The following is a 13,988-nucleotide window of genomic DNA, read 5'->3' as shown; positions in this document are numbered from 1 at the left end:
TAGTTTGTGCTCCCCTATACATTTTACGTGGCATGAGAAAGTCACATAAACCACACGAAATCCGATCAGAGCGGTCAGACTGAAACAGATTTCCAGAAATGTGATTTGAAAAGGTTTTTTAAACCACATATGAATGTAGTTCGAAATGGATTTGTAAAAATCGCATTTCATGTGAGTTTTGGCCATTCAGACTTGAGTCAAATCTGATCGGATTTCAATCGGATATGTGCAAAAATTGGGTTTGGACTGACAGTCTGAATGAGGTTTATGAGTCTCCACCCTAAAAGTCAGAATCCAGATCTTCTTTCATCCGTCTTCCACCGTCTGTTCATCTTCCTACATTGATCCTTTCATGCAAAGAGACTTCACCCCTTTACTTCTTCAGCTAAGTGACTATTTAACGTGCTTGTGTGCTATTCTCACCTGCTTCATCCGTCTGCCAGTTTCCGTGCCTCTGTTTCTAATAAAGAGCTTGTTGATCACATACCAGCCTGCCTCCGTCTGTGTCCTGACAGTGTTTGCATATTGTTTTACAATGTAGGAAAATACTGTTTAAGTCAAGCCTGATGCCTTTCACAAAAGAATGATCCAAGTCTCTTCCACATAGTGAGGTATACAGTTTATTGGGTAATTCAGCACTGTTTTTTTTTTTTAATTATTATTTTAGTATCGGATCAGTATCGGACCACCCCTACATGAGGGTGAGTAATTAATGACAGAATTTTCATTTTTGGGTACATAAACCTTTAATTTATCATAACAGAATCAAACATAAAGTCTGTTAGAACACCATCAGTGGAAACAGCTGATTCGTCACTTGGGTTTAATGTTCGCTATGTCAGAATTTATTCTGCAAATGCATTTCCATCTCCCATTATTCCCATAAACTCTTTTTCGCACAAGTCAAAAATCACCTCAAGCAAGTGTAAAAACTTTTGTGACTCTTTTTTTCGGAAATTTGATGTTTCCATCGCTCGTTTCTGACGCTGTACTTCAAAATGTGCATAAAAACAAGGTGATGGAAACATAGCTTATGTGTCGTCTTTCTCCATGTTACCTGCACCTGGATATCCCTGTTTATTTGTCAGCAAAAGTCTGCTGGATGAAGCTAAACATGTTGATCATTATAGATCTGAGTCATTGTCTTTTCTCTTTCTGTCTTCAGTCTGAGTGAATGCAGTATTACAGAAAAACAGTGTGTCATCCTGACTTCAGCTCTGAAATCAAACCCGTCACACCTGAGAGAGCTGATCCTGAGCGGGAATAAACTAGGAAACACAGGAGTGAAGCACTTATGTGACGTACTGAAGGATTCACACTGTAAACTGGAGAGATTGAGGTCAGTAACATTCTTCACATACAAGAATCAAAATGATTAAAGTCACTTTAACAGTTTAAACTAAAACATTTTATACTCAATATCTCACAGTGAGTCTGAGTTCACATTATATTTGTGAAAACAGTTTCATCTTAGTATTTTGTGATCTGGTGAAATACAGATGAAGATCTCTCTTCCGCTGTCTGTTTTATTTGCTTATGAAGATGACGTGACTTTAGGGAGTAAATAGTTTTCTTCTGTCTTATTTTCCACTCTCTCTTTTTTCTAATGTAGGTTAAGCTCCTGTGAAATGACAGATGAAGGTTGTTCTGCTCTGACTTCAGCTCTGAAATCAAACCCGTCACACCTGAGAGAGCTGAACCTGAACAGGAATAAACTAGGAGACTCTGGAGTGAAAAACCTCAGTGATCTACTGATGAACCCACAATTCAAGCTGGAGAATCTACAGTTAGTATCATTATACTGTATTAACCATTTAGTTTATTTTAAGTCAACAGGGCACAAGTCACATCATTTGTAGCGCTGCATCTCCATCTGAAGAAAGATTCAGAAATGGTATTAGTTATGCGTATCAGTAAAAAGAGCATTAAACTTTGAAACATTTTAAACTTTGTGGCCATAAAATTGTTTCATATGCTGGAATCTGACAAATCTTTGCTGTGAAACAAGACAGAAGTGAGAACAGACTAAAAACAGTGTAACAAATTGTCACGAATGGCTGGTTGTAATGAAGCTCACGACGATGGAGAATACAATAACACTGTCTTTAATCACAAATCTAACATGTAGGAGAGATAAAACACAACCACTTCAACATGAACGACAGAACAATGAACAGACAGAACTAAGAGTTTAAATACACAGACAGAGTAATCAAGGTAAAACAGAACAGCTGCAGGAACTAATTAACAACCAAGAACACTAACTAGGGAACACACACAGACAGCAACACCATGATAATGAAACACAACAAAACTGTTACACAAATAGATTATTCTGAAATGTTACATTTATACTGGACTAATGGTACTTTTCACTAAATCTTCTTTTATTAAACAAAATGTGTATTTAGAGATTGTAAATTACACTCTAAAATCATTTAATCGATTCATGTATCAGATTTTCTTACATTAATAATGAAAATAGTCCATTTAAATATTAATTTTTCTATTGTTTTTATATGGATCCCATATATTAATCTACAGTGATAAATTCACTTATTTTTGGGAGTGAGGACGGATCCAGACTTGGATTGTAACTAGTATCCTCAAATGCTCCTGTCTTGGTTTGTTCGTTTATATCATTAAGTTTCCGTATTTTTGCTGGTTTATTAGTGACTGTATGACATTTATTCATGATTCATTTAACTCACACATGAACTGAACATGGATTTAAGTCATTTTCTCTTTCTGTCTTCAGTCTGTTTGGATGCAGTATTACAGAGAAACAGTGTGTCATCCTGACTTCAGCTCTGAAATCAAATCCGTCACACCTGAGAGAGCTGGACCTGAGCTGGAATAAACTAGGAAACACAGGAGTGAAGCACTTATGTGATGTACTGAAGGATTCACACTGTAAACTGGAGAGATTGAGGTCAGTAACATTCTTCACATACAAGAATCAAAATGCTTAAAATCACTTCAACAGTTTAAACTAAAACACTTTATACTCAATATCTCACAATGAGACTGAGTTCACATTATATTTATGAAAACAGTTTCATCTTAGTATTTTGTGATCTGGTGAAATACAGATGAAGATCTCTCTTCCTCTGTCTGTTTTATTTGCTTATGAAGATGACGTGACATTAGGGAATAAATAGTTTTCTTCTGTCTTATTTTCCACTCTCTCTTTTTTCTAATGTAGGTTAAGCTCCTGTGAAATGACAGATGAAGGTTGTTCTGCTCTGACTTCAGCTCTGAAATCAAACCCGTCACACCTGAGAGAGCTGAACCTGAACAGGAATAAACTAGGAGACTCTGGAGTGAAAAACCTCAGTGATCTACTGATGAACCCACAATTCAAGCTGGAGAAACTACAGTTAGTATCATTATACTGTACAGCAGTTACAGTGAGATTGAAGTTTATTTATTTTAAGACAGCAGGGCTTATGTTTCATTCTTTATAGCAGTGCACTTTCTGGGGTTTCCCTATTGGTCACATTTTTTTTTTTTTTTTTAAATATAGTTAAATAGATATGCAGAAATCTGCCTTTTCAACAGAGAATAAAGAATAGAGACATCAAATAAATAGTTAAAATTAAAGAGAAGAAACAGTATCTTCAGCACACAGAACTAGTGTAACTGGGTTTCAAAACAGACTATTGGAAACTAAATGCTGCTGAAGCTCTTCAATAAGATGATCATCATAGATGTGAACTATTGTTATTTCTCTGTCTTCAGTCTGTATGAATGCAGTGTTACTTTCACAGGTTAATTCTGTGTAAATTAAATATAAGTGTGTATATATTGATGCTCTTTTTGAACACGACTGCTGAATGTGATCATGTTTACTGATTGCTGGTGTGAAACAAAGATTTTTAGATTAGCCCAAGCTTTACTCACCCTCAAGCCATCCTAGGTGTATATGACTTTCTTCTTTCTGATGAACATAATCAAAGAAATATTAATAAATATCCTGACGCATCCAAGCTTTATAATGGCAGTGAACGGGATCAATGAGTATAAGCTGAAGAAAGTGTCTCCATCCACATCCATCCATCATAAATAGTTACAGTTCCATTAAATCAGTTACACTTTTTCCGTAAGTTTGAATAGGGAAGGCGGTCTAGCGGAGGCTTGATATTGTACTTCATAACAGATATTTTTTACACCAACGCATTGTTTCGCTTCAGAAGGACTTTATTAACCCCTGGAGTGAGATGACCAGATTCCTGAAATGGAAACCAGGGACATTTCCTATTTGAGTGGCCAAATATCGCAGAAATCTCATTTGTTATTATCTAATAATTAAAAAACGGGGACAATACATTTTTTAATGTTGAATTTTGATTTTTTTTCATATATTATTACATTAATAATTTTAATTTAGTTTGATTATTAGGATTTTTGGTCTGGTTTTAATACAATTCACCAAAAAACTATTACACTATTAATAGTAACCATTGTAAAAGCAGTTCAAAACAATATGCCTGTTATGTTATAACAAAAGTATGACTTTACAAAAGCACTTTACAAAAAATAAAACAACATAAATATAAGAAGATGAGACAAATAAAACGACATTTAACAAATATTTATTTTGATTTTCACAAGCGGTTTATACTTAGGCCCTATACAACTTTTTTAAACTTTTAAATATTTTTAACTATTATTTTGCATTTTAGACACATTTTAAGCACCAAGTGTATTATTATTTACTTTATTATTACTATTTTATATATTCATATCTGATTCTGTCTTCACCACGTGATATAGTTCAGATGTGTGTGTGGAAATGATGCGTTGTGACTGTGAAACTTTTAGAGACGTTTAAAATTGTGTAAAACAATCCCGCACCCTGTTGAGGCCCTGTTATAAAACACAAACAAACAGTGTTACTTTAATTTAACATGAATAGTTAGTATGTTCCTACATTGAAACCGTTAACGATGTTTTGTTTTTTATAATTGATAATAATGGTGCTCTGCTCTGGTCCAGGTCACGTTCTTCATGAAGTAGCGGCGCGCGTGCGACCAATAGCAGTGTAGCTGCACAGCCCCCTCTATTGGTGAATATAATCACTACACGATTGCTCCGATAACCAACAGGCTGCTGTATGCTGGTTGGTCTGGCTTTTTTGCAATTCCTTTTGCAGGTTGTTTTGAACGAGCTGTAAAACGGGGACATTTCCGGGGACAGCTCCAGTCGGGGACAGAACACGAAAAACGGGGATGTTTGGTCACCCTGTCCTGGAGCCGTGTGGAGTACGTTTATTATGGATGGATGTGGATCTTCAGCTTATACTCATTGATCCCGTTCACTGCCATTATAAAGCTCGGATGCGTCAGGATATTTATTAATATTTCTTTGATTAAGTTCATCAGAAAGAAGAAAGTCATATACACCTAGGATGGCTTGAGGGTGAGTAAAGCTTGAGCTTGGAAAAGCCAACTTAAGTCGGGGACACACTTAAAGTCGGCATGAAGCGGAAGTTGCGATTGTCTTTTCTTCTTTTCAAGTGTAATATGCTACTGTAAGTGTAAAAATGCTACTGTAATATTAAGATTATAGCATGCATACCACATTAGTGTGCAGTGCACATTGCTGAAATACATACCTGATATGTCTATGAAATGCTTGAACGATTGAGGAAAAGGTTTTTCTCCAAACGTTCAGCTGCACCTTTAGACCTTCATAAGCCATTGTATAAGGTCATGATTGAGAACATTGTTTACAATAGTGGTCCTTATTTCACTAGAAACGTGTTTACGCCCTTTGCCTTATCTACCTCTTCCTCTGTTTTGCCTCTCTACCCTTCTACCACACATCCTTACTCCTCTTCTTCTTTCCAGCTGTTGACCCTGTTTGTTTCCATGATGTTCTTCCATTATCAGAAATTGTAACTCTTGTGTTGTGCTCTGTCTATATATGCTTTCCAGTTGAAGATTCATGACATGCATCTTTTAGCTGCTTTAGAGAACTGGTTGGGTCATTGGTTGATCTAATGCTTTACATTCCCCTGAATACATTAGTGAAATTCAGGATTCGCCTGCAAAATTCATCAATTCAGGACACATTTACAAAAGTCTAATAGTATACTTGTGATAACTAGGTCAACCATTTTGCATTTAATGACTTGTGCGATGAACTAATGACTAGATGTTTTGAGGGGTAAGACTATTCAACAGAGAACCATATAATACATTTTGAGCAACATGACATTAGCAATTGATAATGTAGGAAATAGCAGACAATTGTACATAATCAGTTGCATGAATGTACCAAAGCATTTGCAATTTGTTCAAAAGAACGAGAAACTGCTTTTATGATGTACAAGTGACTAGATGATGTGGAGGTTGAACAAGTAGTTTTGAAAATTTCAGTCCTGATCTGAGAAATGTGCCAAAGTGACTGAGAAAAACTGTAAAGTTCTCTGTGTCTTTTGTTTGCCTCCATATTCAGCTGTCAGTTTTTGCAACTCACTTTCAATACATTTGTAAAAAGAACAAAATAAAATTCACTTTAAGGATTTCTGTTGTTCAGGTTTAACTGATTAATCATCTGAATGTTTTCATTCCTGTTCTAGACTCTCTAACTGCAGTGTAACAGAAGAAGGTTATAAAGCTCTGGCTTCAGCTCTGAGATCAAACCCTTCACACCTGATAGAGCTGGATCTCACAGGAAATGATCCTGGACAATCAGGAGTGAAGGAGCTCAGTGATTTACTACAGGATCCAAACTGTCAGCTGAAGACACTGAGGTGAGACGGGACGAAATAATTATCAAAATTAGTTATATGCAGGCTAAATATTCATAACAAATATATTATTTTAGTTATACAATAAGCTGGACAATTTGTTGCATCAAAATGATCAAGATCAGATCAGATGCTGCAGGTTCTGCATGATGATGATAACCGTCAACACAGTTTAGTTGTGGTTCAAGCTACAGGTCAAATAGACATTATGGGTCAGTATATGTGCTATTCTGGAGTATGGTATACCTTGACAATTAACATGCATAATTTTGTTTTTGTGCACACTTCTCATTAAAAATTCTAGATAGTCTTTCAGTCAAATTGTTTTCTGAACACAATTGTTTTCCATCAAGCCCAGATTCACTGTATCTCTACAGCAGGTCTATGAGTCTCCAGATGTTCACAAACATGCAGTTTCACAAGCCAGTTTTCTCTGCTGATGTTTCTCACTCCTCCAGCTTAAAAGCCAGAAAGATCTTGAGGCCTTAATTTCACACTCTGTATTCATACTGAAAATCATGATCTAGTGAGCTTTTGCCCTTCTGCTCTGTGGGACGTTTCTGTTCTTATGAGTTTGCTTTAGGACTGAGTGTCGCTCGAGTTCTTTTAAATAACTCTATTACACTTCATTTTCAAGTATTTATATATTTGAAGTGTTCATTTGCAAAAACCGATAAACGCCACTTTAAAAAAAAAAAAAAAAAAAAAAAAAATGAACTAACTGCTGTGCGTTATTCTCCACATATAGCACGTTCTGTACCCTAAATCCGTTTGGTCAGAAAAGCCGGTATTGTCCACTGTCAGGCATCACGAGTTCACGTTTTAGAGCAGAAACCGACAAGCGCCCTTGTTTGTGTACAGAAACCGATAAGTCCGTTTTAGCGAATCAGCGCACAGTATTCAGGTCAGGTGACAAGGCTTCTAGTCACTTCAGAAAGACGCGCTAGCTGAGGGAAGTTTTGTCAAAGCTGACTAAAAGTGAACGAGGATTTATAATTTCAACTCCTGTAAGTCCTTGTACACCATACACGTCTTACATGATGAACCCTTGGTTGTCCGTGTGTGCGCGTGTGTGTGAGTGTACGTGTGTGCCGATCTGTTAGTGTGTGTGTGTGTGTGTGTGTGTGTGTGTGTGTGTGTGTGTGTGTGTGTGTATATGGATCTGTTAGTGTGCACAGGTGTGTTTGAGTGTGTTTTAAATGCAATAACTTGGTTTTGTTTAACTCTGAAACATGAAATGTGGAGTTACATCTGCTTTTGCTAAAAAACAAACTTTTAATAAATATAAAAAACAATTTACCTGTATTTTTTGGAGTTGTTATTATTACTTAATCAAAACAACCCAACTGCAGTCTGATTGATATTACTTGGAATGCACAATAAAAAAACATGATTTGTGAGAATTAGTAAAAATGGAGTTAACTGTTTTTGCAAATGAACTCTTCATTTATTTGTGTATTTAAATGTTCAAAGAAAAGTGTTAAATCTAAATAACTAACTAGAGCTTGTCTTTAGTACAATAATTTAGTTTTTTATCTTATCAGTCATTTTTGTAATGCAACAGACATTTAGTTGAGAACTGAATTGACTCTTCTGCAGGTTTTTGAGTGCTGCTGCAGATGAAGCCTGTCAGTATGTGGAGAGAGTTGTGGGTAAAAACCCGTTACTCCTGAGAGAGCTGAATCTGAGTGAACATGAACTAGGAGACACACGAGTGAATCAGATCGCTGCTCTACTGCAGGATAAACACTGTCGACTCAAAACACTGATGTGAGTATTGTTCATTTATTAAAAATATTACATTATTTTTAATTGTAATGTTACTGAAGCTGATAATATTTCATTGTGTATTTGAGTCAGAGCAGTTTTTTTTTCAGGCACAACAATGTAAAGTAATACAATTAAACAGGATATTAAAAACACACAATTAAATCGTGACATCAGCCTTTAAATATTTGACTAAGACAGTTTGATCATGGGTCAATAATTATTTTAGTTACTGTAGAGGGAGATCAATGGTTTTCTTCCAGAGCTTGGAAAACTCTTCAAATAAGTGATAGATTGAAAAAACAGCTGCTCTATGAACACAGAGATGTCTTTCCTAACTTTCACAGGTTAATTCTGTGTAAATTAAATATAAGTGTGTATATATTGATGCTCTTTTTGAACACGACTGCTGAATGTGATCATGTTTACTGATTGCTGGTGTGTAACAATGTTTTTTTGTGACATCAGAACTGTTCATAACTGCTTTCAGTTTAATGTTTGTATTTCACAAAATGTAAAATGTCTAATTTTGGTGCAGCATTTACTGTAACTTTTGAACAAGTGCATTTTAGAAATCTGTGATCAGAATCTGCCTGTAATAAGATCCACTGAAGGCAAGTTGACTGAACACAAGTGCAGCTTTATTCTAGTGATGTTACTCCTGATATCGAGGCTTCGAAACTTGTGTCGAGAACATCAGGATCTTCCCGCCGGAGCTCCGTATCGAGGCTTGTATTGTTTTAGTGAAATGACGTCACCGGTGACGTTCGAAGCCTCGTTTGAGTGAAGAGCTTCGAGAAGGGGTTCATTTTTGGTGGAACAATGTGTTTTTTTTTCCCTCTCGTGTTACACAAGCACTTCCACTTCTCTCTGTCCAGTCCACCTTAATCACTTTCACTTTTTTATCCGGTTTAAAAAACTTTGTTTTTTCTTGTATGTTCAACAACAGCATTGCCCAGTTACAAAATTATGAAACATTATAAAACAACACTGAACATAAATACTTCACAGAACTAATTATTTATTTATTTATTTGTGTATGTGAATGTATCATGAACCATGTAACACACATTTTGGTGCTGTAAAACTAAACTTCCTGCACCATATTTCCATTGATCATCATGTGTCTCTGTGTGCATTCAAAGCCTCGAGAAATGAACCACTTTTCAACACATCTGGCTGGAAAGCTTCATCTCGCCACCACTACTTTATTCAAATAAACGTGAACAAAAATTAAAATAACAAAAAAACACTTGGAAACTAAGAAACATGAACATAAACCTCACCAACAGCAGTTACAGGGAACAAAGCCAGACTAAAGACAATGATAACATGAGGGCTATATATACACACAGACACTAATGAACAAACAAGAAGCACCTGAACACAATGAACCAATGAAAACATGACACGTGAAACAAGGAACCAATCAGAACATGACACATGAACAGGGGGAGCACATGACAAGATCACATGAGGAGCAAGACTGTGAGAATTATACAAAATAAAAGACATGAAAACATAAACTAAACTAAACCCAGAACAGACGTGACACTGCCTCACGGTGCAGCACTAAAGCAGATGACCCTTTTCCAAAACTTGTTTGATTGTCTTCTGCTTCAGGAAATACTTTCATTCCTTAATCTGTTAATGTTCGTTTATACAATTATTCATTGTTCATGTTCGTTCACAGTGGATTAACTAATGTTAACAGAAAACTTTTTTATTTAAAACTGTATTAGTAAATGTTGAAACTTACTTTAAGGTTATTAAATGCTGTACTAGTATTGTCCATCATTGGTTCATGTTAACTAATGAAAGATTATTGTAAAGTGTTAGTGAGTCGACAATGTGTCTGAAAACAACCGACATAAACACATTTGTCCCAGTGATCAAACCAAGAGTGACATTGACACGAAAGAACCTTAAAGATGAGATGAAATGAATGTGTAAACTAACATAAATAGATTGATGATTTCAACCTTTGTATTGTTAAAATGTCTGTAGTATATTTAAATGAACAATGTGTCGTCTTTCTCCATGTTACCTGCACCTGGATATCCCTGTTTATTTGTCAGCAAAAGTCTGCTGGATGAAGCTAAACATGTTAGTTGATCATCATAGATCTGAGTCATTGTCTTTTCTCTTTCTGTCTTCAGTCTGAGTGTTTGCAGTATTACAGAGAAACAGTGTGTCATCCTGACTTCAGCTCTGAAATCAAACCCGTCACACCTGAGAGAGCTGAACCTGAGCTGGAATAAACTAGGAGACTCTGGAGTGAAAAACCTCAGTGATCTACTGATGAACCCACAATTCAAGCTGGAGAAACTAAAGTTAGTATCATTATACTGTATTTACTGTTTAATTTATTTTAAGTCAACAGGGCACAAGTCACATCATTTGTAGCGCTGCATCTGCATCTGAAGAAAGATTCAGAAATAGTTTTAGTTAAAGGATTAGTTCACTTTCACATGAAAATTAGCCCAAGCTTTACTGTATATGACTTTCTTCTTTCTGATGAACATAATCAAAGAAATATTAATAAATATCCTGACACATCTGAGCTTTATAATGGCAGTGAACGGGATCAATGAGTATGAGCTGAAGAAAGTGTCTCCATCCACATCCATCCAACCTGGTTGGTCGGGCTTTTTTGCAATGCATTTGCGGGTTGTTTTGAACGAGCTGTAAGCTGTGTGGAGTACGTTTATTATGGATGGATGTGGATCTTCAGCTTATACTCATTGATCCTGTTCACTGCCATTATAAAGCTTGGATGTGTCAGGATATTTATTAATATTTCTTTGATTATGTTCATCAGAAAGAAGAAAGTCATATACACCTAGGATGGCTTGAGGGTGAGTAAAGCTTGGGCTTGGAAAAGCCAACTTAAGCCGGGGACACACTTAAAGTCGGCATGAAGCGGAAGTTGCGATTGTCTTTTCTTCACTACTGTGACGTCTATCTGAGTGAAACGGCATCTGAAATGAGAGGGCGGTACTTGATTTCTTACTTCGGGAATTGATTGGATCGTTGGAAGTTGGGCGTTGCTAACAAAATGGAGGCAGATCTGAATGCCTGTTTGGGAATTTCTCTCCACCGGACTCACTGCGAGCACCCTCACATTACAGGTTAATGTTTTTGATTAAAGATTACGAGGGCACATGAATTTAAAAAAAATAATGAAGTGCACGGATAAATTATTGATAATAAATACTACAATATTCCATAAAAAAAATAAGAGTTTTCAATTTTGATTTCATGCCGACTTTAACGATTGTAAGGCCGATTATGAATGTAAATTGATACTTATGACTGATCGCGCTCAAACGCGTCCAGTCAGAGCCAGTTGCGTTCAGTCGGCGATTACAGTCGGTGTTCAAATTCCGTGTGTGAGTATTTAAATCTGCTTCAGTCGCAGGAAACAATCGCTGTGTGTTGAGCTCAGTCTTAGGATGTTTTAGCTAGTCGTTAAATGTGTGCCCAGCTTTACTGAAATGCTGTTTAAACTTATTTTTCTGAGACTAAAATTTCTGACTTTAACTCCTCCTAGAGCTTTAAAGCTAGAACTACCAAATTTGGCTCAAACCTTGAGACTGTTCTGACTTAGTGTGCTTTATCTTTTCTAACTGATCGGACTTACGGTTTTTCTAAAAATGACTATTAAAACTCGGAAAAATCCCATTGACTTTCACTGATGGAATGTTCAGATGAGCCACGACTGTTCAAACTCCAATTGACAAAATTCACATTTAAACACACTGAAGCCCATTAGACTCAATTAAACTGACATTCTGTGAACTATTTCTAATCCATTGAAACTCATTGAAACTCATTTAATCTATCTATCTATCTATCTATCTATCTATCTATCTATCTATCTATCTATCTATCTATCTATCTATCTCATAGCAAACCCCCAGAATACCCTAACAACCACATAGCAACACTCTAGCAACCACCCAGAATACCATGTAACATGTAGGAGAGATAAAACACAATTTTATATTAATCTACAGTGATAAATTCACTTATTTTTGGGAGTGAGGACGGATCCAGACTTGGATTGTAACTAGTATCCTCAAATGCTCCTGTCTTGGTTTGTTTGTTTATATTATTAAGTTTCCATGTTTTTGCTGGTTTATTAGTGACTGTATGACATTTATTCATGATTCATTTAACTCACACATGAACTGAACATGGATTTGAGTCATTTTATCTTTCTGTCTTCAGTCTGTATAGATGCAGTATTACAGAGAAACAGTGTGTCATCCTGACTTCAGCTCTGAAATCAAACCCGTCACACCTGAGAGAGCTGAACCTGAGCTGTAATGAACTAGGAGACTCAGGAGTGAAGCACTTATGTGACGTACTGAAGGATTCACACTGTAAACTGGAGAGATTGAGGTCAGTAACATTCTTCACATACAAGAATCAAAATGATTAAAATCACTTTAACAGTTTAAACTAAAACACTTTATACTCAATATCTCACAATTAGTCTGAGTTCACATTATATTTGTGCAAAATTCTTCACATTAATGATTTGTTTGTAAGATAATCTCTCTTCCTCTGTTTGTGTCTTTCTAGTCTATATCACTGTGGCATTACAGATGTTTCTTCTTTAACTCAGTCTTTGACTAAATCGAAAGCACTGCAGTTTTTAAAAGATCTTGATCTGAGTTTAAATATGATAGGAGACTCAAAGCAGCGGCTCAGAGACGTGCTACGAGACTCAAACTGTGACCTGAGGTGAGGAAACATCACTGTGATATTAAAGAGATCTTCATTTACCTCTGATATGTGAACAAACCTTTCAGATTTTTGTAAAAGGAAATTATCATTAAGCTTTATTGCAACAAAGGGTTTGTGTGAGAACAAAATGTGAAGTTATTAAAATGTTCAACACAAAGGAGGAAAGAGAACAAAAGCACACTGTCACAGCTTTATTCAACAACACCTGCTTTATTAACTGTGTCAGTAGTGAATCATTTCAGTTTGAAAATAGACTTGGTCAGATTGTAGGAAAACGCTGCACTCCTGCTAAAATCAGTGCGTTCAGCTTCAGCTCACAGCCGTCCAGCCTCACATGAGAAATGTCTCTGTCTCTAGTGTGTTTTTACTTTGACAAGCAACACATCACACTACTTTACACTCACTTTACTTTCAGTTATTTACTAAGAGCCCTACAAACATGTTTAAACTAGAGGACAAACGGCTTTAACTAAAGGTTTGTGTTTTAATTCAGAATAACATTTGTATTTGCTCCCTGTGGTTTATTCATACGCCGTACACTCATTAGTTTCTTCTTTACAGTCACTCAATAGGAGTCACACCAACACAAACACACAAACAAATAGATCAACATGATTCATGTTTAAATGTTTAATATATAAAACACAAATATCTCTGCAGGATCATGTAAAGTCAGTAATTAATCTGATTACAGGAATTTAATGTAACT

General features: G+C 36.0%; 2 protein-coding genes across 2 annotated transcripts in view; both read left to right on the top strand.

The window, feature by feature from the left end:
• LOC127522225 (uncharacterized) overlaps nt 1-13,988 on the top strand; it is an 884,749-nt gene that overhangs the window by 653,054 nt on the left and 217,707 nt on the right. The window contains exons 71-74 of the mRNA XM_051911962.1: nt 1,166-1,339; nt 1,613-1,786; nt 2,759-2,932; nt 3,206-3,379. Coding sequence (XP_051767922.1) covers nt 1,166-1,339; nt 1,613-1,786; nt 2,759-2,932; nt 3,206-3,379 — 696 coding nt within the window. The remainder of the gene's footprint in view (nt 1-1,165; nt 1,340-1,612; nt 1,787-2,758; nt 2,933-3,205; nt 3,380-13,988) is intronic.
• LOC127498572 (NACHT, LRR and PYD domains-containing protein 4C-like) overlaps nt 11,442-13,988 on the top strand; it is a 68,029-nt gene continuing 65,482 nt past the window's right edge. The window contains exons 1-2 of the mRNA XM_051868080.1: nt 11,442-11,521; nt 13,115-13,276. Of these exons, the coding sequence (XP_051724040.1) occupies nt 11,442-11,521; nt 13,115-13,276 (242 nt within the window). The remainder of the gene's footprint in view (nt 11,522-13,114; nt 13,277-13,988) is intronic.

Source organism: Ctenopharyngodon idella, chromosome 2, assembly GCF_019924925.1.
Source record: "Ctenopharyngodon idella isolate HZGC_01 chromosome 2, HZGC01, whole genome shotgun sequence".
NCBI lineage: Eukaryota > Metazoa > Chordata > Actinopteri > Cypriniformes > Xenocyprididae > Ctenopharyngodon > Ctenopharyngodon idella.
The sequence above is the reverse complement of the archived record's forward strand: the minus strand, read 5'-3'. Positions and strand labels throughout refer to the sequence as shown.